The following is a 27,708-nucleotide window of genomic DNA, read 5'->3' on the forward strand; positions in this document are numbered from 1 at the left end:
CTGGCTTTTTTTAAACTTTAAAAATTTTTTTTTACCAGACTTAAATTTGTACTCTTTAATCTTGGGAGGTGATTTTAATTGCTGTCTTGACCCTGTTCTAGAACATTCGTCTTCAAAACGATTGAAATCAGGGCTGGGAAATGAATATTCAAGGGTATACGTCCTATCGAAAGGACAGACAAATGGGCAGAGGGGGTGGGGTGGCTCTGTTGGTGAGGAGTGAAATTCAGTCCCTTGCGAGGGGGGACATAGAATCAGGAGATGCAGAGTCAGTATGGCTAGAACTGAGAAATTGTAAGGGCAGAAAGACCCTAATGGGAGTTATCTACAGGCCCCCAAACAGTAACCTGGATATAGGGTGCAGGTTGAATCAAGAGTTAAAATTGGCATGTCACAAAGGTAATGCTACGGTTGTTATGTGGGATTTTAACATGCAAGTAGACTGGAAAAATCAGGTTGGTACTGGACCCCAAGAAAGGGAGTTTGTAGAGTCCCTCCGAGATGGATTCTTAGAGCAGCCAGTTCTGCCTTCTGTTATCTCTGATGACCAGACCGGATTTATTAAAAATCGTTATTCTCATTGGGTCCAATTTTATTCAATGGATTAAATTACTTTATTTATCTCCCACTGCACAGGTTCTTACTAACTCTCAGAGTTCTCAACCGTTTAATCTCCAACATGGTACCAGACAAGGATGTCCTTTGAGTCCTTTGCTTTTTGATTTGGCTTTAGAGCCTTTAACCATCGCGTTTCGTGAATCCGTTGATATCTCGGGTATTTTAAGGAGGGGTATCACTCATAAGGTGTCGCTTTATGCTGATGACCTTTTGCTCTACATCTCTAACATGGAGTCCTCTCTACCCTCAATACTCTCTTTACTTTCTGAATTTAGTCAGTTCTCAGGATATAAACTTAATCTTCATAAGAGTGCACTTTTTCCTTTGAGTAATTTGGTATCTGTCAACTCTGACCTTCCTTTTTAAAATTGTAAGAAATCAATTTACTTATTTGGGTATAACAATTACTAGGAATTATAAATTTCTTATTAAAGAAAATTGTATCACTCTTTTGGAGTATGTTAAGAAGGTACTATCAAATTGGTCTCCCCTTTCTTTATCGTTGATTGGATGTATCAGTTCTATTAATATGAATATTTTGTCTAAATTTTTATATTTATTTTGAGCCCTACCTGTTTTTATTCCTAATTCCTTTTTTGACTCTTTAGACTCAATTATATCTTCTTACTTGTGGAAGAATAAACCCCCCCGATTAAACAAAGTTCATCTTCAGAAAACTAAAAAAAAAATGGAGGATTAGCCCTACCCAATTTTAGGTTTTACTACTGGGCAGTCAACATACGCTACCTTATGTTTTGGTTATATTAATCGTGAAGACTGTCCGGTTTGGGTTTCTTCAGAAGCTAATTCTGTTAATAAATTTTCTATTATTTCTCTTCTTTGTTCTTCAATTCCTCTATCCTTAAGTAATTTAACTGATAATTATGTACTTAAACATTCTTTGAGGATTTGGTTACAATTTAGAAAATTCTTTGGGTTTCCTTGGCTACATCACTTTGTGGAACAATCCATGTTCCAAGCCTATACTGGTATCTGTCCCCCACTTTTCCTTCGCTACATCATTTTGGATCTCCCCCTCCCACTTTCAAATCTCTTACTATCTCTTCTTTCAGTTAGTCCTGACGAAGGGTCTTGGCCCGAAACGTCGACTGTACTTCTTCCTATAGATGCTGCCTGGCCTGCTGCGTTCCACCAGCATTTGTGTGTGTGTGTGTGTGTGTGTGTTTGTGTGTGTTGCTTGAATTTCCAGCATCTGCAGATTTCCTCGTGTTTGCATTTTTAAATTCTTTGGGTTATCTGGTTTATCACTCTCTAGTCCCATTTTTTTTCCTAATTTTTTTAAAATCTTCTTTGACTGATGTAGTTTTTAAAGAGTGGAATAGACTAGGTATTACATGTTTTCAGGATCTGTTTGTTGGAGATAGTCTTTCCTCATTTGATCAACTATCTATTAAATATAATCTTCATAAAGTTCACTTTTTTAGATATTTACAAATTAGAAATTTTTTGCGTTCTCAACTTCATACATTTCCTAAATGTCCAGATAAGAATTTAATTGATACAGTTTTTACTCTGAAACCTTTTCATAATGGATCTATTTCTAATATTTATAGTATGTTGTTGGCAATGAGAAACATTCCGTTAGACAAAATTAAAAACCCCTGGGAACAAGACCTACAGATTTCAATTGCTGAGGATACTTGGAATGAAATTTTAAAACTTGTTCACACCTCTACGTTATGTGCTTGTAACTCTCTTTTAGAGTTTAAAGTGGTTCATAGAGCCTACATGTCTAAAGATAAGCTCTCTCGTTTTTACTCAGATTTTTCTCCACACTGTAATAGGTGTAATGTCAAAGAGGCCTCTCTAATTCATATGTTTTGGTCCTGCCTGCGGCTTAATAAATTTTGGAAAGAAGTATTTCAAACTTCCTCGGAGCTTTTTAAAGTAAACTTTAAACCCAACCCTCTGACTGCCTTGTTTGGCATTGTTGGAGGAAATGATTTGCATATTTTGGCTCTTTTAGCCATTAGAGTTTTGTTGCTTAAATGGAAAATGCCGCTCCGCCTACTTGTGCCCATTGGTTGATTGATGTTATGTCATGTTTAAATCTAGAGAAGATTAGGTGTTCTATTTCTATACCTAGACAAGATTTTTTCATATTATGGGGACCTTTTTGGAACTACTTTCACAATCTTCGACTTGTTCAGCAATAATGATGGCTTTATATGTTTGAAATTTTTCTTTTAACCAAACAGCTGTTTTTTTCCCTCTTTTTTTTTTGTTCTGGGGTTTTGATTTTGCTTTAGATTAGAATAAAATATACCTTTTCAATATTATGGTTAATTTACTATACATAGATATGGGGCATTTCAACCTTGTTTTTGTTTCCATAGTATCATAATGTATTTTCTATTTGTCTATGCAAGTAATTAATACAAATATTGAAAAAGAAAGAAAGAAATTATGCTGATGTAGATTGGCAGCTCATGTTAATACAGCCACTGGAGTGATTGGTTATGCAGTTTGGAGTTTGGTTTGGCTCTGCTCATGTTTGTGAAGTGTTCCAAGATGCAAGGCAGGCCACCACATCATTACAATAATTTGAAATAAAAACAGTAGACACATCAATGATCCTTTCATTAGAGCTGGGCGAGGTTGGAGATAAAATCAATTTTAAGATAACAAGAAAAAAGCAGGGAGACAGATCTGAAGGTTGGGAAGAATGCAGGGTGATTACATGTCAAAAGAATTGATAGTTGTTTCACTTATTATTACTCACTTTTACCATGCATTATCATACTTTCTTGTCATCTAATCTCTCCTACATTCATCTCTTTCAAAGTTGTTAACCAGTCTGTTTCTCTTCCTTCCCTCTGCCTTTTAGAGTTTGTCCTTCACAGTCAGCTTTTGCTATACCAAAGGGCAAGGAAAAGGTTTAGGCAGCATGTGAGCTAAAGCAAGGATGATGTTACAGGTGGAAATAAATGAACGTGTTGCCATATTGGCCAGTGGCAATGTATAGCAGGAGTGTCTGAGGCAAGGAGATAATGTTTGCAACAGTTAAGACCTTGCTTGGTAAAATACTTGATTGTCTTGTTTTTAAACTGCAATTTAGCTGAATTGGCTAGCACGAGGGCCTATTTTTAAGGTGCATGGAAGTAGGTATAGAGGAGATGTCAGGGGTAAGTTTTTTATGCAGAGAGTGGTGAGTGCATGGAATGGGTGGTGGAGGCAGAAACAATAAAGTCTTTTAAGAGACTCCTGGATGGATACATGGAGCTTAGAAAAATAGAGGGCTATGGGTAAGCCTAGGTAGTTCTAAGGTAAGGACATGTTCAGCACAGCTTTGTGGGCCGAAGGGCCTGTATTGTGCTGTAGTGTTTCTATGTTAATTGCATTTCGCAGCAGGGAGTTCTTGTATTTCCAGCATATTTTGGGTTAAATTTCATTCCTTTTTACATACCCAACTTATATTGGTTTATTTTCCGATAATGTCTTCCATGTGTTGTTATTTTTAGCTGTTGTGTGATAAGGTATTATTGAAAGCTTTTTTGATATTGATCCAGTTGTAAAATGTACCGACATTTTTAATGCATTGTTGAGTACCTGATCCATGTTTTCTATTGGCAAGACTATCCTTTTTCCTTGTTAGTTACAAATATAACAATTACGTAAGCATACTTTGATTGCCGTTAGAACGCTTTAAAAATTGCACTTCCCTTATTGTTGAAGCAATGAATACTGTGTCTGTTTGTGTTTATTACAAAATTATTTTTAAAACCCAAAGTTGAACTAATCTAAATACAAAAATAAAATTAACATCAAAAGTAAGGAATGAATGGGAAAAGATGTATTGCATTGCACAGTGCTGTTGTTTTAGTCTTTTCCAAAATATTTTAAAGTAGAAAAAGATCCTCAATGAAGGAAATGCAAGAAACTTCTATTAAACTATTAATTTTTCTTGCTGGTATGTTTATTAATAAATTCAAATTTAATTATACTGTAAAATTTAAAATATTAAATCATTTGGTATTTAGGGGAGATATGGAGGTAATAATTTTGACCTGATGCACAATTTTAAAAAAAATGTTCATATGGTTCCCCTAGAAATGAAAGCTTTTCCTAGGATGAAAATGGAGTACAACTGTGGTATAGCGTCAGTTTCTTATTGCGCCTATATTGTGAAAGGGAGATTTGATTAAAATGGGTGCACATTACCCTGATGTGATTGGTTCAAACACTGGTCAGTACTGTGTCAGACAACCTTCACACCACACATCCTTGATCAATTGTTTGCAAAAAGATACTTTTTATTTTGCTCTGATCAGTTAATTTAGACATTAATTTAACTATGATTATCTGTGTTAGTTATTTACTGTGACTATTTCGAACTCTGCTACAAACCTTGAACTTTAAATAGAATTTCTGAAAGGAGGCAGAGCTTATAATATATTTTGCATTGTGTCCTTGAGCAATAGAAGTCAGGGAATATTATAGCACTGTGAATGATGACATAACTAGCATAATTTCTTGGGACAAAAATTTTCAATGCTGCAAGTTTTCACTGTGCTGGGGTATAATTCCTCATAATTATCACTTGTTTTAGCTACCTTGCAGCACAGAACACTAAATGTTACTATAATATACAAAAATACATTTCCTTGCTCTAACAACCCATTACACACTATTTGAAACAAAGCAGAATAAGCTGCTTAAAATGAAATCATTAAAAATCAATGCAGGCATTTTGTCTGCAATGATTTGAAAGATCTACTTGGCCTCTTCCCATCTTCCTGTACTTTGGTAAATGTAATGAAGGTGCCAAGTTCTCCCACCTTTTCAGGCAATGAGTTACAAATTGTTTTTTTTTGTTTCCAGGTAATTCTTTTACTCATCTTCTTTCTAATCTTTTCACCAGTTATTTATAAACTATAGCAAGATCCAATTACAAAATAAAATTTAAACTTTCTGTACATGAGTGGTATATGAATAATTAAAATAGTTGCAATTTTCTGAAATTAAACAAAAGGAACTTGGCAGATAAATCTCTTACTAACTCTTCCTTCAGTTAGTCCTGACGAAGGATCTCGGCCTGAAACGTCGACTGTACCTCTTCCTAGAGATGCTGCCTGGCCTGCTGTGTTCACCAGCAACTTTGATGTGTGTTGCTTGAATTTCCAGCATCTGCAGAATTCCTGTTGTTGGCAGATAATTTTGTTCTATTGAGTTATGTGTAAGGGAGCAAAAGAAAAGCTTGGTGGGAATTAACTTTCCATTGACAGCTGACTTTAAAGCAGTTGGTAGCAGAATTTTGGGTACTTTTTTACATTGTACCCAGTTAACTGAATTACTAGTAGAATTGTTGAATCATACTTCATAACCTTGATTTAGAGAAGGCAGACTATTGGATTAGCTTTGGTGGCTTGGGCTACAAAGTATCATTTTGTGAAGATAGAATTGGGCTTTCTTTGGTGTTCCCCATGACTGTATAATATTTAATGTTCCTATTTCAGTTTGTTGTTTGGTGGTAATTTTCTGTGGAATTATGAATCAAGTAACTGATGCATTGAGCTTCAGGCCATTATGTGCATAGCGTCTGTTTTCTTCATTCCCTTCAGCAATTTCATGTTACTGTCTTTTCACAGGTCAGACACCCCTCTTATTTACAAAGCTGTTCCAAGTTGGTTTGTGCGAGTGGAGCACATGGTGGACAAGCTGCTGGAGAATAATGACAAATGCTACTGGTAATGACTCATTTAAATGAGAAATATTACATTATGACAGTGTATTAATCTTGCTGGTTGTCTTATACTGCTTTTGATTGAAGTAGATATGCCTTACATAGACTGTAGTCAAAAACTAATTCAGAGGTATGTTTTGCTGCATAGTAATACTTTAGGGTTGTTGGTTTTTATGGCATTAGGTAACTTAGACATCATTGTCATTGTTCTCTGTACAAACATTACTTTTATAATTCTTGTGTTTAATTCTCATTTACAATATTTTCAGGCATTTGTTTATACATTTTTGAAAACAAATGCATCTGTTTCAGTCTGAACTACCTCAGATTATGAAGGATATCATAAGCTAAGAGCTATTAAGATGAGATTTCATGAACAACTGCATCCGTTTGGTGACAATACAATTATTGTGTTATTCAATGATGAGTACCAGTATCCTGACCCACTGACAATGAAGTTACAGTAATTTTATACTCAAATTGTTTTGTTGCATCATTTGGAGGTGATCATCTTCAAATGCACTTACTCTTTTCTAAATATTATTCTTTAAACCTGATTATCACAAGAGACTTAGTTTAGTTAATTAAACTTTTTTATTTCTGATAGTGGATGTTGAGGAGGTTTTCTTTTGAGCATCAATTGAAAAGATGGTGATCTGAATTTTTCATTTTTCCAATCATCCTTTGTTTTTCCCATTGATGAAATTAATAGGAAACCAGTTATCAATACTTCAGACCTTTGAGCAAATGACCTGTAGTACTTGTCCATTCAGCCTTCAAAGAAGGGAGACATCCCAGGTTGTTTAGACTGAACTCAGTCCCACGTTTCTGAAAGTAATGCTACCCATTTTCTTCAGTCAACTAACCTTTGCATTCACTGTAATTAATCTGTGCAGTAGAAGAAATCTTTGCATGATGTCCAAATTTGTCTTCTGTAAAGATGTTCTGACTATGAAGAAAGCGTTGTGTTTCAACACTGAGCTATGCAAATTTATTTAAGCTGGCATTGTTTATACACAGCTCTAACAATCCAGGTTTGATGCTGACCTCTAGTGCTGTGTAAGATTTGCATATTCTATGTAGGTTTCTCTGGTGCTCTGGTTTACTCGCCATCCCAAAGGTATGCTGGTTAGTAGATTAGCTTACTATTGTAAATTGCACTCAATGGAGGTGAGTGACAGGAGGATCGGGCAATGGGGCTGGAGGGGTGGAGCTGATAGATGTGTGAGAGAGAGAGAGAGAAGTTTAAAAGAGAGTGGGGAAATTGAAGTAGTACGAATTCTCAGAGTTGGTGTAGATTTGATGTCCCAAGTTGCTAATTCATTTGTCATAAAAACATACTGTATAAATATAAACAGACTAGATCATGGATCTTTACAGTAAGTACTTGGATAGGAAAGAAGTGGAGAGATAAAGACCCAATGCTGGTAAATGGGATTAACATAGTTAGACATTGCATGTGGCATAGATCAGCTGGGTTGAAGGGTCCTTTTCTGGGTTGTGCAGTTCTATAACTCCATGGTGCTTCACTTCATGCACAAAATAAAATTCAGGATACAGTTAATTTGAGTTAATGGCCCCATTAAGCAACTGCTTCAATTAGCCAAAGTTTCTTGTAAATAGTTAAAAAGGTATAAAAAAGACAAACTAATGTTTAACTGAGTAACAAATTATGTATTTAAATGAAATACAGAACAAATTAACAGACTACCAAAACTACTACAGTGCTATAAAATTGTGCATTAGTTCCCAATAGTTATCGACAGAGGAATTAATCCAGTGTATGCTGCAATGTTCTCTTAATTGACTCCAAATGAACAGAATCAGTGCAGACTCTTAGTGCAGATAACGAACTGCCTTCAAGCAATGCTTTCAATGATTGTATCCTCCAAGTCTTCATTTTCATTGTAACATTCTAGATGATTATTGATACCTACAAATTCTTCATGGTTCCTAACTTTTTAGGGTAGTAAAATCATGTAATTTTTCACTCCCTGCCTTGTCTGGCATATCCAACCCTGACTGCTTGAAACTGCAGTGACTAAAACAGTTTTGAATTTTCTTGCTGCTTTATTTCTCGCCAACTATCCATGACAACAATTACTGATAAAAACACAAACACACTCAACTGACCTTATTTAAAAACTGTTCGATCTAAGCATGGTGTAATGTCTAACAACCAGTATGTGTATGCAACTAGAGCTAGTTAGAGACTTTATTTATTGAGATACAGCACAGAATTGGAGGGGGTCTCGGCCTGAAACGTCGACTGCACCTCTTCCTACAGATGCTGCCTGGCCTGCTGCGTTCACCAGCAACTTTGATGTGTGTTGCTTGAATTTCCAACATCTGCAGAATTCTTGTTGTTTACAGAATTGGAGGGGTAGGAAGGTAAGCAGAGGGGGTGGTGTGACTCTGCTGATAAAGAATGACATCAAATCAGTAGGAAGATGTTACATAGAATCGGATGATGTTGAATCCTTGTGGGTTGAGTTTAAAAAAAAAACAACAAAGGTAAAAGGACCCTGATGGCAGTGATAAACAGGCCTCCAAACAGTAGCTGGGATGTGGATCACAGATTAATATGGAAATAGAAAAGGTGTGTGAAAAGGGCAATGTTATGATATTCGTGGGAGATTTCAACATGTAAGTTGATTGGGGAAAATCAGATTGGAAGTGGATTTTGAGAGTGAGTTTGTTGAATGCCAACGAGATAGCTTTTTAGAGCAGATTGTCATTGAGCCTACTAGGGGATCAGCTATACTGGATTGGGTGTTATGTTATGAACTGGAGGTGATTAAGGAGCTTTAGGTAAAAGAACCCTTAGGCAGTGATCACAAATATGATTGAGTTTAACTTGAAATTTGGTAGGGAGAGTGTAATGTTTGATGTAGGAGTATTTTAGTGGAGAAAAGGAAATTACAGTGGTATGAGAGGAGTTGGCCAACGTATATTGGAAAGAGATGCAGGCAGGGATGACAGCAGAGCAGCAATGGCGTGAGTTTCTGGGAAAAATGATAGATGTATTCCAAAAATGAAGAAATACTTAAATGGCAAAGTAGTACAATTGTAGATGACAAGGGAAATCAAAGCTAATGTAAAAGCAAAAGAGAGGACATACAACAAAGCAAAAATTAGTGGGAAGGCAGAGGATTGGGAAGCTTTTAAAACCCTACAGAAAGCAACTAAAAGAATCATTAGGAGGGAAAGGATGAAATATGAAAGCAAGCTCGCAAACGATATCAAAGTGGATAGTAAAAGCTTTTTCATGTATTAAAAAAAAAAGAGAGATAAAAGTAGATATGGGTCCACTGGAAAATGAGGCCGGAGAAATAATAATGGGGGCCAAGGAGATGGCAGGTGAACTAAGTGAGTATTTTGCATCAGTCTTCACTGTGGAAGACACTAGCAGTGTGCCAGCTGTTGAAGGGTGTGAGGGAAGAGAAGTGAGTGCAGTTACTATTACAAGGGTAAAGGTGTTCAAAAAGCTGAAGACCTGAAGGTGCATAGGTCATCTGGACCAGATGAGCTGCACCCCAGGGTTCTGAAAGAGTATGCAGTAGAGTTTGTGGAGGCATTAGTAATAACCTTTCAAAAATCATTGGACTCTGGCATGGTACCAGAGAACTGAAAAATTGCAAATGTCACTCCACCCTTGAGGAAAGGAGAAAGGCAGCAGAATGCAAATTATAGACCAGTTGGCCTGACCTCAGTGGTTGGGAAGATGTTGGAGTCAGTTGTTACAGATGAAGTTATGGAGTACTTGGTGACACAGGACACGTAGGATAGATAAAGGGGATGTAGTGGATATAGTATATTTGGACTTTCAGAAGGCCTTTGACAAGGTGCCACACATGAGGTAGCTTATCAAGTTAAGAGCCGATGGTTTCACAGGAAAGTTACTGGCATGGTTAGAGCATTGGCTGATTGGTTGGAGGCCAAGATGGGAATAAAAGGATCCTTTTCTGGTTGGCTGCCAGTGACTAGTGGTGTTCCAAAGGGGTCAGTCACTGTTGGGTCTGCTCTTTATGCTGTATATCAATGATTTAGGTGATGGAATAGATGGCTTTGTTGCCAAGTTTGCAGATGATATGAAGTTTGGTGGAGTGGCGGGTAGTGTTGAGGAAACAGTTACACTGCTGAAGGATTTGGATAAATTGGGAGAAGGGAAAGAATGGCGAATGAAATACAATTTAGAAAATGTATGGTCATGCACTTTGGTAGTTGAAATAAATGTGCAGACTATTCACTAAATGGGGAGATAATCCAAAAAATCTGAGATGCAAAAGGACTTGGGAGTCCTTGTGCAGAACACCCTGAAGGTTAGCTTGCAGGTTGAGTTGGTGGTGAGGAAGGAAAATGCCATGTTAGAAATTATTTCAAGAGGTCTAGAATACAGGAGCAAGAATATGATGTTGAGGCTTTATAAGGCACTGGTGAGGCCTCACTTTGAGTATTGCGAACAGTTTTGGGCTCCTCATCTAGGAAAAGATGTGCTGGCATTGGAGAGGGATCAGAGGAGGTTCACATGGATGATTCTGGGATTGAAAGGGTTATCATACGAGGAATGTTTGATGGCTCTGGGTCTGTACTCACTGGAATTTAGAAGGATTAGGGGGGCATCTCATTGAAACCTTTGGAATGTTGAAAGGCCTAGATAGAGTTGATGTGGAAAGGATGTTTCCCATGGTGGAGGGAGTCTGAGGCAAGAGGGCACAACCTTAAGATAGAGGGGTGTCCATTTAAAACAGAGATGCAGTGAAATTTCTTCAGCCAGTGGGTGGTGAATTTTTTTACCACAGGTAGCTATGGAGGCCAGGTCATTGGGTGTATTTAAGGCAGAGCTTGATAGATTCTTGATTGGACACGGACGGCATCAAAGATTATGGGGAGAAGTCTGGGGAGTGGGGCTGAGGAGGGGAAATAAGGATCAGCCATGATTGAATTGCAGCGAAGACTTGAAGGGCCAAATGACCACATTCTACTCCTATGTCTTATGGCAGTGGTCCACAAACACGAGGAAACGATATGAGTCAACTGCACCTTTCCTCATTCCCTGTCACGCCCACTGTTGAACTTGAACGCATGCGAGGTCATCAGTTGGTCATTAACCTACAGCTACTCGATGAGTAAAAAAACAAACGTCGCTTGAGAGTTTCTTTGGAAGAGATGGTAGGGGACATAAAAGGCCTAACGATGATGATAATGCAGAGACAGCTGAGGCCGACACTGCAAACAAAAAGAAAGCTTCTTTCAACAGAAAATACGACGAGTCGTACATAAAATGTGGCTTTATTGTGACCGGTGACTCGCACGCTCCAAGCCCCCTGTGTGTCATATGTGGAGACAAGCTGTCTAGTGAGGCAATAAAGCCCTCAAAACTGCTTTGGAAACTTGATTCCAAGCACCCTGCACTTAAAGACAAACCGTTGAGTTTTTTGAGCAGAAAAAAACGTGAGCAAGCGGGCCAGAAGCAAGTGCTGAGAGCCACCACCTCCACAAATGCTGCTGCTCTGAGAGTGTCGTACTTAGTGGCTAGCCGTATTGCTAAGGCTAAGAAGCCTTTCACTGTTGGTGAAGAATTGATTCTGCCTGCTGCCAAGGACATGTGCCGTGAACTGTTGGGAGAAGCTGCAGCTAACAAGATGGAACAGGTTTCTCTTTCAGCTCCCACAGCTTCAAGGAGAATCGATGACATCGAAGCACAGCTGTTGGAACGGCTTAACGAGTCTGGTTTCACTACCTGAGTCAGAGGTTGCTCCTGAATGCCAGTCTACACACCGTGTCACACACAGGGAAATGCTGGCTAGCCGAAAAATGTCACCTGATCTTTACAGCGTATTGAGTGACGTTGTTGAAGTTATCAATCACATCAAAGCAAAAGCCCTTAACTCACATTTGTTTGAGCAGCTTTGCGAGGAAATGGATGCAGAGCACAAACGCCTTGTCTTACACACTTAAGTCAGGTGGTTATTAAGGGGGAGAGCCGTGGCCAGGGTTTTTGAGTTAAGAGAACAGCTACAGAGATTTCTTTCAAGAAAAAAGTCACCACTGGCAGCACACTTCAGTGACGAGGAGAGGATAGCAAAACTCACTTATCAGTGTGACATCTTCAACCTGCTCAATGAACTCAATTTGTCACTTCAGGGGAGAATGACAACTGTCTTCAAGTTGGCAGATAAAGTGTCTGCTTTCACAGCCAAACTGGAACTGTGGGGATGGTGAGTGGACAGGGGCATATTTGACATGTTCTCAACATTAACTGGGAATTTGGGAGAGACTGAGGCTCACAGCTGGTGGGCAAACAGCTATCTTCGCTGTCGACAGAATTCGAGCATTACTTCCCAACCGCAGATGACCCAAGACATGCAAAGGAATGGGTCCATGACCCATTTGTGAATGTCCCCGGTGAATCATCCATGTCAGCACGGGAAGAAGATCAACTCCTCAAGCTTGCAAATGACGGTGGGCTGAAAAGTATGTTTGACAGAATATGCAAACAAGAGGAATTCTGCAGATGCTGGAAATTCAAGCAACACACTTCAAAGTTGCTGGTGAACGCAGCAGGCCAGGCAGCATCTCTAGGAAGAGGTACAGTCGACGTTTCAGGCTGAGACCCTTCGTCAGGACTAACTAAAGGAAGAGTTAGTAAGCGATTTGAGAGGGGGAGGGGGAGATCCAAAATGATAGGAGAAGACAGGAGAGGGAGTGATGGAGCCAAGAGCTGGACAGGTGATTGGCAAAGGGGATATGAGAGGATCATGGGACAGGAGGCCTAGGGAGAAGGAAAAGGGGGGGGGAGTCAGAGGGACGAGGGAGAAAAAGGAGAGAGAAAGAGTGTGCGTATATAAATAAATAACGGATGGGGTACGAGGGGGAGGTGGGGCATGAGCGGAAGTTAGAGAAGTCAATGTTCATGCCATCAGGTTGGAGGCTACCCAGACAGAATATAAGGTGTTGTTCCTCCAACCTGAGTGTGGCTTCATCTTTACAGTGGAAAGTACGTGGTGTGGTCCTCTGTTGCTGTAGCCCAACAGGTTCAATGTGTTGTGTGTTCTTCTACACGTAGTAACCTGCCCTAATGTCTATCGTCCAGTAGCACTTGCATCCACTGTGATGAAGTGCTTTGGGAGGTTGGTGATGAAACACATCAACTCTTGCCTGAGGAGTGACTCGGATCTGCTTCGATTTGCCTATCATCACAACAGGTCAACATCAGATGCCATTTCATTAGTTCTTCACTCAACCCCGGAGCATCTGCACAGAGAAGATGCATACATCAGTATTTTCTTCATTGACTACAATTCAGCATTCCATACTATCATTCCTTCAAAACTAATTAAACAGCTCTAAGTCATAGGCCTTAATACCTCCTTGTGCAACTGGATGCTTGATTTTGGTCACTTGTAGTGAGCTCAAATTGGCAACAATACCTTCTTGGTAATTACCATTAGCACAGGTGCACAAAAGACTGTATGCTTAGTCTTCAGCTCTACTCTCTATACTTCTGACTGTGAGGCTAAACACAGGTCCGATGTCATATCTAAGTCTGCTGTCAACACTACTTTCGGTGTCCAAGTCAAATGTGGTGACATAGAAACATAGAAAATAGGTGCAGGAGTAGGCCATTCGGCCCTTCGAGCCTGCACCGCCATTCAGTATTATCATGGCTGATCATCCAACTCAGAACCCTATACCTGCCTTCTCTCCATACCCCCTGATCCCTTTAGCCACAAGGGCCATATATGACGAACCAGCATATATGAATCTCAGGGTTGTATATGGTGACATGTATGTACTTTGATAATAAACCTACTTTGAAATTTGAACTGCTATAATGCGTAATTATTTGAGTTACTGTCTTCTCCCTGTCGGGTTGAACCAGTCTGGCCATTCTCTTCTGACCTCTCTCACTAACAAGGCACGTCTGTTGCTCGCTGGATGTTTTTCATCTTCCACACCATTTCCTGTAAACTCCAGAGAATTTTGTGTGTGAAAATCTCAGGAGATCAGCAGTTTCTGAGATACTCAAACCACCCTCTCTGGCACCAAGAATCCCATGGTCAAAGTCACTTGGATCATATTTCTTCACTATTGTGATATTTCGTCTGAATAATAATTGAACCTCTTGACCATGTCTGCATGCTTTCTTGCATTGAGTTGCTGTCACCTGATTGACTAGTTAGATATTTACATTAACGAGCAAGTGTACAGGTGTACTTAATAAAGTGGCCATGAGTGTATATTTCAATATATGGTATACAGTGACATTGCAGTTTTACCCTGGTTGCCAGATAAAGCTCTTGGGTGAAAACAAGTTGAAGGGAAGAGAAATGGTCAATTTTACCTGCATTCATTCAAAAGCCTTAGCTTCACCAGTTAGAGCAGCACTGGCAGAAGCTCGGTAGATGATCACCTAGAAAACCTTATGTATGCAACCTGATGGGACAGAATGTATTTAAAAGATTGTGGTGAAGGCTTAGGGAATAGTGTGAAAGTAGAAGATGGATATAATTTCATGTACTACAACCAAAATGGGAGCCAGCATTTTTCATCATTATTCTATGGATCACAAGTCCTTTATAGTTTGATGCAATATATTTGAAAGATGTTATCTTTCATGTTTCACAGATTTTTCAGAAATTGAATCATTCAAAGGGTTATCATGCTTTTTTAAAAATTGGCTAAAATAAGACAATTAGTTTCATTTTGTGTAGTTGTAAAGGTGACAGCATTATAAACATGAAGTCCGTAGAATTCTGAATGAAAGTTGTAATTCAGAACAAATGGAGCTTTGCCTATGAATTTTAGTTACTGATTATCTCTCCCCAGCGTGTATTTGTATATTACATTAAGAGCAGTTAAAATATATATGAAAGAAGATAAAAGATTTGATTTCAAATTTAGTCCATTAATTGAAACTGTCCAATGCCAGTTTGGTGACGAGGACACACCATATGTTTAAACTCTTCCATATACTTCAGTATCCCCCGAAGACTCCGAGTGTCCAGTTTCAATTAGCAAACAAACAACTTGACTTTTCAAAATACCAAACGAGACAATCTGCAGATGCTGGAAATCCAAGCAACAACCACAAAAACTGCTGGAGGAGCACAGCAGGCCAGGCAGCATCTATGGAAAAAAAGTACAGTCGATGTTTTGGGTCTGAAACGTCAACTGTACTTTTTTTGCAAAATACCAAACCCATTTTCACATCATCATCATCGATTTTTCACCTCCAGAGCATTGTGTGAAACAATGCCAATTTGAGTTTGTTTGCTGTTCACAGCATTCATCAGTCATTGCAATGAATTGAAGGCCATTAGATGTTCAGACCTCTGATAACTGTTTGAATTGATTACCTCTAGATGTGGAGGCAGGGCTGTAAAAAAGATAATTGAAATGGCACAAAGAAAATACATTATTTATATTGATTCAATTGCATTCATAATTCCCATGCACAGGGTACCAGAATTTGTCAGAGAGAAAAGGTTTGGAAATTGGTTGAAGGATGCTCGTGATTGGGCCATTTCTCGGAACAGATATTGGGGCACACCCATTCCTTTATGGGTTAGTGAAGACTTTGAAGAGGTGAGTAATGAAATGAATGAACAATGAAAATAACCAATTTCAGATTTTCCAAGGTCTTAAAATGGTTTTAGAATAATGTATTCAAAGTAAAAGACATACAAGTAATTATGATTTCCAGATGTGATATTTATGGCTAGCATACAAAAAGAGTGTCTTTATATCAGTTATAGAGGCTGAAATACACTTTTTGATGGCATTTGAAAGGAGTATAGTATTGGACTATACTTGAAAAGAGTATAGTATTGTAGTTCTGTAGTACTTCAGAATGAAGTAACAGACCAGCTTTAAATTCATATTCTCTTTCCTCTTGCTTGCTTGGGATTCTGAGTCAACCTATGTAACAGGAATTGTAGTGCAGTCGACCTTCACTAATCCAACTAGCTGTAATCCGGTTCCTTCGATAATCCTGCACTGATTATGCTTAATGTGATCCTTCTGTAATTGGGCATTTCCACTAATCTGGCACTCCTCAGGTCCCAACGGTGCCGGATTAGTGAAGGTCAACCTGTATATCACTTACATAAGACAGACAGAAAAAAACATTTGGTCTGTCAAACCTGCTCCACCATTCGATCATGGCACTTTTTTCCCCTTTCAACCTCGCTCTCCGGCCTTTTCCCTGTAACCTTTGAGACTCTTACTAATCAAGAACCTATCATCCTCCTTTTTAATTACAGTCGTCCCTCAGTATCTGCGGGGGATTGGTTCCAGAATCAGATACCAAAATCCGCGGATGCTCAAGTCCCTTGTATAAAATGGTGTAGTATTTGCATATAACCTATGCATATCCTCCAGTATATTTTAAATCAGCGGTCCCCAACTACCGGGCCGCGGACCAGTACTGGGCCGCGAGGAAATGATATGATTTGGTGATATGAGTCAGCTGCACCTTTCCTCATTCCCTGTCACGCCCACTGTTGAGCTTGAACGCACACGAGATGGTTACCCGCACGTCGTCCATGTCATCCATGGGAAGGAGTTCAACTCCTCGAGCTTGCAAATGACGGTGGGCTGAAAAGTATGTTTGACGTAACATCTCTGCCGGCATTCCGGATCAAACTCAAGGCTGACTATCCTGAGATAGCCACAAAAGCACTGAAAACGTTGCTTCCATTTCCAACATATCTCTGCGATGAACATAACAAAAACCAAATTGCGGAATAGACTGGACATAAGGAACCCCCTTCGAGTATCGCTGTCTCCCATCACCCCTCGATGGGACCGTCTTGTTGCAGGAAAAGAAGTATTCAGCCCAGGGCTCCCACTGATTCAGCGATATTGGTGCATTGCAATGATTTTATATGTTCATACGAGGAAAATATGCGCTGTGTGTTTAATATCCAAATGTTACTTAAAATGTTATGATGCTATTGTAAGTGACTTATATAACCATACAACAATTACGGCATGGAAACAGGCCATCTCTGCCCTTCTAGTTCGTGCCGAACGCTACTGTCACCTCGTCCCACCGACCTGCACTCAGCCCATAACCCTCCATTCCTTTCCTGTCCATATACCTATCCAATTTTTCTTTAAATGATAATATCGAACCTGTCTCTACCATTTCTACTGGAAGTTCGTTCAACACTCACTTCAAGCTCCCCTGATAATTGACTTATCACTATATTCATGCGAGGAAAATATGCGCTGTGTTTTAATATTAAATTCGTTATATAAACCCTTTTAGAAATGAAATTGAGTGTATTAGCCACTTATCACCGATATTCCGGTCGTGATTAACACCCCCACCCCCCCCAGCCCTGCCACCAAAAGAATCGGCAAAAACGATTTTTAAGAAATCGAGACGTACACACATACACAAGTTATGCATACGCACTGGTGCCCGTGCAATGCTTCATGGTCATTGTAGTCTTTCTCGGGGTAAACATGACGTATTTGACTGCTACTCTTGTATGTTGGCAACCCTACCACCACCCCCCCCCCCCCCACCCCAATTGGCCGGTCCGCAAGAATATTGTCAATATGAAATTGGTCCGCAGTGCGATAAAGGTTGGGGACCCCTGCTTTAAATCATCTCTAGATTACTTATAATACCTAATACAATGTAAATGCTATGTAACTAGTTGTTATACTGTATTGTTTAGGGAATAATGACAAGAAAAAGAAGTCCGTACATGTTCAATTCAGATGCAACCATCGTAGCTCTTTGGGAACGCTGATGCTACCTCGGCATTAGCCGATGCCGATTCTCCCGTGATCTTTAAGTTCCTGACGCTGTAGCACTTTACATAGCTAGCCAGCCATCCCTTACTAGCCTTAAACTCCTTCCTCTCGCTCACAACACAAGTAGCGAACGAATGAGACGCAAGGCGAACAATACTCAGACAGTGAGTGCTGGAGAGAGACTTGAGAATCTGTGAAATGGCAGGAGGCTACGGCAGGGTATGTCTACATATCACTTCATTCGCATGGATTCAGCGTAGTGCTCGACACTCGGCAAATTCAAGCTTTGATTATTGGAACTTTCTGGAATTTTTTTTTTGAATATTTTTGATCCGTGGATGGTTGAATCCGCGGATGCGGAACCCACAGATACGGAGGGCAGACTGTATACCCAATAATTTGGTTTCCACAGCTGCTTATGACAAGGTATTTCAAATTCACCACTCTGGCAAAACAAATTCCCGACATCTCTGTTCCGAAGGGGCTTCCTTTTATTCTGAGGCTGTGCCCTCTGGTCCTAAATTGTTCCATCACAGAAAACATCCTCTCCCCATCCACTCCATTCTCCCTTCCCTTCATCTTTCTAAACTCCATGAGTACAGGCCCCAGAGCCATCAAGAGCTCCTCGTATACTAACCCTTTCATTCTGGGATCAATCTTGTGAACCTCCTCTGGACTCTCTCCAATGCCAGCATTTCTTAGATATGGAGCCCAGAACTGTTCACAATACTTCAGGTGTGGTCTGATCAATGCCTTATAAATCATTACCACTACATCCTTGCCTTTGTATTCTAGTCCTCTCAAAATGAAAGCTGGCATTGTGTTTGCCTTCCTTACTACCAACTTGATCTGCAAGTTAATCTTTAGGAAGTTCGGTACTAAGACTTCTAAATCCCTTTGCACCTCTGATTTCTGAATTCTCTCCCCATTTAGAATATAGTTTACCATACATTTCCCTATGCTGTATTCTATTTGCCACTTCTTTGCCCATTTTCTCTCAACCTGTCCATTTCCTTCTGCAGACTCCCTTCTTCCTCAACACGACCTGCCTCTTTAGCTATCTTTGTATCAGCTGCAAATCTGTCCACAAAGCTGTCAATTCAATTATGCCGATCATTTACATATAAAGTGAAAAGTAGCAGACCTAACACAGATCCCTGTGAGACATCACAAGTCACTGGCAGCCAACTGGAGAAGGCCACCTTTATTTCCACTCTGCCTTCTGCCAGTCAGCCAATCTTCTATCCATGAAAGTGCCTTTACAGTAATAGCATGGATTCCTATTTTGTGTAGCAGCCTTGTGTCAGTAAATGTAAGTAAACACCATCCAGTGACTGCTTTGTCTATCCTGCTTGTTACTACTACAAAGAATTACAGTGGGTTCATTAAGCAAAATCTCCCCTTAGCTTTCAAGCACCCCAAAACCACATCTTTCATAATGGACTCTTAAATCTCACCAGTCACCAAAGCCAGGTTAACCCACCTGTCTTTTGCCTCCCTCCTTTCTTAAAGAGTGGAGTAACATAAGAGAGGGAAGTAGGTAGCTTATCATGAGCTTGCACGTTATTATCTGATTACTGATGGTGTTGGTGTGGTTGGTTCATTGAAGGTCATCTGTCTGTTGTTTTCTTATTGCAGGTATAATATGTATAATATTTTCCCAATATCCATATGTAACGGCCTTTGCCCCCAACTGACTCCCGTTGCCCAGGGCGAATAGTCATCGACCCCACTAAACAGTGCAAATGCTTTGGTGCGGATACGGTGTGAGGCACCTAATAATTAGCCACGACATAAATATCAAACAATATACCAAGTGCGAGTAAAGAAGTATACTTTATAGCAATTCTTGGTGATGGGCTAGTAGCAACAACTAAAAGAAAAGGTGCTATATAAGTAACTTACCAGTCTTGTGCACATAATATTTTAATGCATTGGAGCTCATGCCTCCGATTCCATCCACAACGTCCTTCCGAGACTCCAGCCACCCTCCGAACCCCCGAGGTCCGGTATCTGCTACCCTGGAACCGCTGTCCGTTCCCTGCACGTTCGTCCTCTCCGCTCGCCTCCCGAAAAAGCAGGCGATCCTCAACTCAGCACACACATACATAACATGACTTCCATTGGCTAGCAAACGGATCACTAACCATAACCCAAACATACCGCCACAGAGAACTCCTTACTCAGCAGTTAACAGTACGAGAGACCATCTTAGTTTAACACTTCAGAGAAACCATTTTGCAATAGGCAATTCAGGTAACGGTCCAGCTAATATTACTGAGAACTCTACACGTATGTTCTGCAGATTGCTTGCTTTAAGGCTGAACTTCCAAATAGATTAGTTCCAAAACATTCATGCATATTCTATTTCTGTAGTATAATTATATCTGGAAATTAAGAATATTGGTTGTAAGAGCACAGTAGCACAGCCGTTAGCATAACTCTATTACAGTGCCAAAGACCCGGATTCAAAGCACTATTGTCTGTAAGGAATTTCTACATTTTTCCCGTGAGGGTGGTTTCCTCCAGGTGCTCCAGTTTCCTCCCACATTCTAAAGACGTACAGGATAGTAGATGCAACACACAATGCTGGAGGAACTCCGCTGATCAGACAGCATTGATGGAAATAAATACACAGTTGAAGATTTGGGCTGAGACCCTTTATCAGGGTAGTAGATGAATTGGTCACATGAATGTGATTAGACAGTGTGGGCTTGTTCTGCCGGAAGGGCCAATTACCATGTTGTATCCAAAAAAAAATGTTTTGGAAACATTCCAAATTAAGTACATTTTAAAGGAGATTTCGTATTTAATTCTGAATTCTCTTGAAAATCTGACAATATGTTACCATTTCAAAGACTGTCTTTTACAAACAGGAGTGGTTATCTAATGCAGTAGACTTTGTTTGCCTTGAGAATTTTAATTCCTATTTCCCATCAAGTTGAACACTACTTTTCTTATTTTCCTTGTGTGCTAGCATTGACAAATTTTGAGCACTATGAGAAATTCAAAGTTTTGCTCACTTGAGTGAAGAAATATCTTCCAATTTCAATCCTAAATGGTACATACCTAATCCTAAAACTGTTTTGAACTTCCCAGCTGGAAACATAGAAAGCCTACAGCATAATACAGGCACTTCGACCCACAATGCTCTGCTGAACATGTACTTAACTTTAGAAATTACTTAAGGTTACCCATAGCCCTCTATTTTTCTAAGCTCCATGTACCTATCCAGGAGTCTCTTAAAAGACCCTGTCGTATCCGGCTCCTCCACCGTCGCAGGCAGCCCATTCCATGCACTCACCACTCTCTGCTTAAAAAAATCAACTTACCCCTGACACCTTAAAACTGTGCCCTCTCACGTTAGCCATTTCAGCCCTGGGAAAAAGCCTCTGTCTAACCACACGATCAATGCCTCTCATCATCTTATATCCCTCAATCAGGTCACCTCTCATCCTCTGCCACTCCAAGGAGAAAAGACCAAGTTCACTCAACCGATTCTCATGAGTTATGCTCCCCAATCCAGGCAACGTCCTTGTAAATGTCCTCTGTACCTTTTCTATAGTTTCCACATCCTTCCTGTAGTGAGGTGACCAGAACTGAGCACAGTTCTCCAAGTGGGGTCTGACCAAGGTCCTATATAGCTGCAACATTACCTCTCTGCTCTTAAACTCAATCCCACGGTTGATGAAGGTCAATGCACCGTATGCTTTCTCAACCACAGAGTCAACCTGCACAGCAGCTTTGAGTGTCCTATATACTCGGACCCCAAGATCCCTCTGATCCTCCACACTGCTAAGAGTCTTACCATTAATACTATATTCTGCCATCATATTTGACCTACCAAAATGAACCACTTTACACTTATCTGGGTTGAACTCCATCTGCCACTTCTCAGCCCAGTTTTTCATCGTATCAATGTCCTGCTGTAACCTCTGACAGCCCTCCACACTATCCACAACACCCCCAACCTTTGTGTCATCAGCAGATTTACTAACCCATCCCTCCACTTCCTCATCCAGGTCATTAAAAAAACTCCAAAGAGAAGGGGTCCCAGAACAGATCCCTGAGGCACACTACTGGTCACCAACCTCCATGCAGAATATGACCCATCTACAACCACTCTTTGCCTTCTGAGCAAGCCAGTTCTGGATCCACAAAGCAAAGTTCCCTTGGATCCTGTGCCTCCTTACTTTCTCAATAAGCCTTGCATGGGGTACCTTATCAAATGCCTTGCTGAAATCCATATACACTACATCTGCTGCTCTTCCTTCATCAATGTGTTTAGTCACATCCTCAGAAAATTCAGTCAGGCATGTAAGGCACGACCTGCCTTTGACCAAGCCATGCTGACTATTCATAGTCATATTATGCCTCTCCAAATGTTCATAAATCCTGCTTCTCGGGATCTTCTCCATCAAATTACCAACCACTGAAGTAAGCCTCACTGGTCTATAATTTCCTGGGCTATCCCGACTCCCCTTCTTGAATAAGGGAACAATATCTGCAACCCTCCAATCCTCTGGAATCTGTCCTGTACCCATTGATGATGAAAAGATCATTGCCAGAGGCTCAGCATCTTCTTCTTGCATCCCACAGTAGCCTGGGGTACATCACATCCGGTCCTGGAGACTTATCCAACTTGAAGCTTTCCAAAAACTCCGGCACATCCTCTTTCTTAATATCTACATGCTCAAGCTTTTCAATCCACTGTAAGTCATCCTTACAATCACCAAGAACCTTTTCTGTAGTGAATACTTAAGCAAAGTATTCATCAAGTATCTCTGCTATCTCCTCCAGTTCCATACACACTTTTCCACTGTCACATCTAATTAGTCCTCTTGCTCTTCACGTACTTGTAGAATGCCTTGGGGTTTTCCTTAATCCTGCTCGCCAAGGCCATCATCTCATGGCCCCTTCTGGCTCTCCAAATTTCATTCTTAAGCTCCTTCTTGCTGGCCTTATAATCTTCTAGATCTCTATTATTACCTAGTTTTTTTGAACCTTTCGTAAGCTTTTCTTCTTGACTAGATTTTCAACAGCTTTCGTACACCACGGTTCCTGTACCCTACCAGCCTTTTCCTGTCTCATTAGAATGAACCTATGCAGAACTTCACGCAAATATCCCCTGGATATTTGCCACATTTCTACCGTACATTTCCCTGAAAGCATCTGTTCCCAATTTATGCTTCCAAGTCCTGCCTGATAGCTTCATATTTCCCCTTATTCCAATTAAACGCTTTCCTAACTTTTGTGTTCCTATCCCTCTCCAATGCAAAGGAGATCGAATTATGATCACTATCTCCAAAATGCTTTCCCACTGAGAGACCTAACACCTGACCAGGTTCATTTCCCAATACTAGATCAAGTATAGCCTCTCCTCTTGTAGGCTTATCTACATATTGTGTCAAGAAACCTTCCTGACCACACCTAACAAACACCACCCCATCTAAACCCCTTGCTGTAGGGAGATGCCAAACAATAACCTACCTCGCCTCGAGCTAAAGCTCACCTACTCTCTCTACCTCTACTCCATCACCCGCTCCTCCGTCGTCGTCGTCATCATCATCATCATCAGGTACCATGCCCAATTTGAGCTTTGACTGCCATGGCCCACTCACTCCTGTTTCGGGTCAAGTGGACCAATTCGTTAGTATTCATTTCCAGTTCTCTGCTGCTGTCTCCATCATCATTTGCCTTTGTCTTCCTCTTGCTTTCTTCCCTTCAATCTTTTCCATAATTACCATGCATTCTAACTCCTCTTTCCTAATCACATGTCCAATGAAGTTACATTGCCGTTGCATGATCTCATACATTATTTCTCTTTTTGTGTTTGTTCTGTTCATGACATCCTCGTTAGATATTCGTTTTGTCCATGATATTCTTCACATCCTCCTCAAAAACCACATCTCTGCTGCTTCAATTCGTTTCCTCATGTTGCTAGATATTGTCCAACATTCTGAGCCATATAACATAACTGGATAAAGGTAACATTTCAGTACTCTGAGGCGGGTTGTCGTGCCTAGTTTAGTATTGGTCAGTATAATCTTCATTCTTGTAAAGATGTCTTTTGCCATCCCTATTCTTCTTTTGATGTTCATGTTGCACCTGCCATCTGATGTCACCCAGCTTCCTAAGTAGCAAAGGTTCTGTACTTGTTTTATGTCTTCCCCGTTTATTTTCAGCCTGCAGATAGGATTCTCCTTTTTGGGTATCACCATACATTCTGCCTTTTTGCAATTGATAGATACACCCACTTTTGCACTTTCTTCAACAATTATATCAATTAAGTTTTGTAGTTCTTCCTCCATACTTGCAATTAACAGTGTCATCTGCATATCTGAAATTATTGATGTTTTCACCGCCAAATTTGATTCCCAAGATGTCTCTCATTTTTGTAATATTGTTTCACTGTACACATTAAATAAATCAGGGGAGAAAACACACCCTTGTCTAACGCCTCTCTTGATTTTCGTAACTGACTCACTTCTCCATCTATTCTTACAGTGGCAGTTTGTTCCCAGTACAGATTTCTGATTAGGTGGAGGTCTTTTGAATCTAGATCTAGAGTTTCCTGTAATATTTCAAATAACTTATTGTGCTTCACTTTATGAAATGCTTTTGTGTAGTCGATAAAACGAACAAATCTTTTTGCACTTGAATAGCTCGTTCTGATAGTATCCTTAACATCATATTGCGTTTCTTGTACCTTTGTCTTTCACAAAACCACATTGTTCTTTACCTACTTCAGCTTGCGTCTTACTTTTAGCTCTTGTCATCAAAATTCTTAGAAGTATCTTGGTGATATGACTTATTAAACTTATGGTCCTATGTAATTCACGTTCTATTGCCCCAGCTTGCTTAGGAAGAGTGATAAATACTGATTTTTTTTTTCATCTCTTCTGGTATTATTCCAGTCTCATAAATGTCATTGATTAAATCAGTAAGTTTTTCAATTCTATAATCTTCAAGGGTGATAACTTATTCTAATACTAATTCATCAGGACCTGCTGCCTTTCTTCATCTTAATTATTGCATTACGATCTTCAGATTTTAAAATACTTGGGCCTTCAATGTTTTTCTTAATTTCTGGTCTTTCGCCTCGATCATCTTCAAACAATTCCTGAATATACTCAGTCCATCTGTTCATAATTTTTCTTTTTCCATGATAATGGTACTGTCCTTTGCTTTTAAACATCCACCTGAAGAACAGAGGAGCTTTTTACCAGTGATATTCCTGATTTGTTGATGTAACCTTTTTGGATCAGTAATAGGGATTCTTTCTATTTGCTCACATTCCTGGTTTAACCATTCTTCTTTGGCTTTTTGACATAAGCTTTTAACTTTTTTTTAATCTAAGGACTTATATTCTATAGGATTTGCTTTTTTCCGTCTCCTTTCTTCCATTTGATTTTTGATTTCATCTGTCATCCATTTATTCTTTGTGCTTTTTTCTTTTTTAGGAATCACTGACTTTGCTGATTCTACCAAGGCATCCTTTAGAGAGTTAAATTTCATTTCTACATGATTGCTATCATCTTCAACAGATTCTATTTCTAGACTTTGGAATCTATTCCTTACTTCAATTGTAAACTTTTGTCTTAACTTTCCTGTTTTAATTAATTGCAAGTAGTCAAGGGATTGTTCAGGTTTTTGCTTCTTTAGTTTTTTAAGTTTTACTTTTACATGACATACTACTGGGTTATGGTCACTATTACAGTCTGTACCTGGATATGTTTTGCATTGAGTCACTGAGTTTCTAAATCTTTGGTTTATAGTAATAAAGTTAATTTGATTTCTAGTGTTATCACCTGGAGTTTTCCAGGTCCACAAGTGTCTTGGATAGATTTTAAATTAGGTATTCATGATGACCTGATTATTCATCTTACACCATTCTACCCATTTCTCACTTCTTTCATTTCTTTCCCCTAGTCCAAATTTTCCTATGGTATTTCCATCAGCACCTTGTCCTACTTTAGCATTTAGATCTCCCATGACAATAACAATATCTTTGCTTGTTCAAGCTTTTCATAGAATTTATCTATATCCTCATTTGTTCCATCTATTGTTGGTGCATAAACCTGTATAATTGTTAAATCAAATGGTTGTCCTCTGAATCTAACAAGGAGCACTCTTTCTGATATTGCCCAATGTCCTAAAACACTTTTTGCCATGTTTTCAGCCATAAGAATTCCTACTCCATTAGTATGGGATGTTCCACAAGAATAAATTAGTGTTTTATTTCTATTCTGACATGTCCCAGCACCTATCCAACGAACTTCGCTAATTCCCATGATGTTAATCTTTAGTCTTTCCATTTCATTTATCATATTGTCCAATCTTCCTGCTTGATATAGGGTTCTTACATTCCAAGTGGCAATCATTTTTTTTTGTTTTACTTGAATTTTATGAGCAGTAGCTTGATGACAGTCGGGGATTCCCTGCTGACCAGAATCAACCCTACCGAGCGAAGAATCTTCAGAATTGTCTTAAAGATCCTCTTGACGCTGTTGTTGTGTGATACATTTTGTGAGTTTGACCATGGTTTTCTTAGCATATAGATTCTAGGAAACCTAGTATCTAGCAATGGTGGTTTGCTATTGCCTACCGTTGGGCGAACTAAAGAAATCGCCATTTCTCTTCCCAACTGTTCATCCACCTGTACTATAGCCATTGACATTTGAGGTCCTAGCTCATCTGCCTTCTCCGTTATAAGTTCAGTTACTGAACCTGCCAGATCTGCCGTTGGCCTTCGCTTGTGTCCTGAGCAGGAACCCTTGCAGGTGCTACCGTTCCAGATCAGAGCAGCCCTGGGAGCAATGAATGACTAAGGGGTAACTCACTTTCCCCAAAGCTCTGAAAGTCCCCAATCAGAACCTCATCACCAGTTGCAGTTTAGAGTCACACCCAGGACAAGCTCCTCCGACACCCACTGGATAAAGCTGTCTCCTTTTAAACTCTTTGCACTGGTTTAACTGGCTAACATCCAGGCACTTGCGCAGTCATCCCTCGATCAAACCGCTGAAGAAAATATTGTCTCCTTTTAAACTCTTTGCTGTGGTCTAACTCGCTGGTGTCCATGCGCTTGTGCAGTCGTCCCTCAATCCTAGAAGTTACTGCTCAACATTTATTCCATTTAGATTTCTCAGAATTTTTAATATTTTAGTCAGATTGCCTCTAGTACCCACAAATTCGTGAAATTATTGGTCCTTCATTGTCTTCTTAAATATTGGTTTCCTTTTTTCAGAAATTAAAGTGGTGTTAATCCCATCCTCAGTGAATCATACCTTGGGTAAGGAAAACAAAATTGAACACAGGAATGCTGATATTCTTGAAGTCCTTTACAATTTCAGCAGTTTTCTTAATTTTGAATACCAATCTTGCAGCAATGATTTACATAATATTGTCTTTCCTGAAATTTTCGTACACCTTTGTATCGGCCAGCAATAGCAGAAATTTCTTTCCTCTGATGTGCATTAAATGCATATTATCTTACAGCTGTGCGTGGTTTCCTCGGCCCTCCAATGATTTCAAAGGAAATGAATTCCTGAAGTAGAAACCACCGTGAAGCTTTATCAGTATACTTTTACATCATTTGTACATCTTTTAAG

The 27,708-nt window shown here is 39.7% G+C and overlaps 1 protein-coding gene across 2 annotated transcripts in view; it reads left to right on the forward strand.

Moving 5' to 3' along the window:
* The window catches only part of iars1 (isoleucyl-tRNA synthetase 1), a 202,722-nt gene that overhangs the window by 82,887 nt on the left and 92,127 nt on the right, over window positions 1–27,708 (forward strand). For both annotated transcript variants that reach the window (XM_072280984.1, XM_072280983.1), the window contains exons 13-14: window positions 6,228–6,326; window positions 15,787–15,913. In XM_072280984.1, coding sequence (XP_072137085.1) covers window positions 6,228–6,326; window positions 15,787–15,913 — 226 coding nt within the window. The remainder of the gene's footprint in view (window positions 1–6,227; window positions 6,327–15,786; window positions 15,914–27,708) is intronic.

The sequence above is a fragment of the Mobula birostris genome, chromosome 16, assembly GCF_030028105.1.
Source record: "Mobula birostris isolate sMobBir1 chromosome 16, sMobBir1.hap1, whole genome shotgun sequence".
NCBI classification, from domain to species: domain Eukaryota; kingdom Metazoa; phylum Chordata; class Chondrichthyes; order Myliobatiformes; family Myliobatidae; genus Mobula; species Mobula birostris.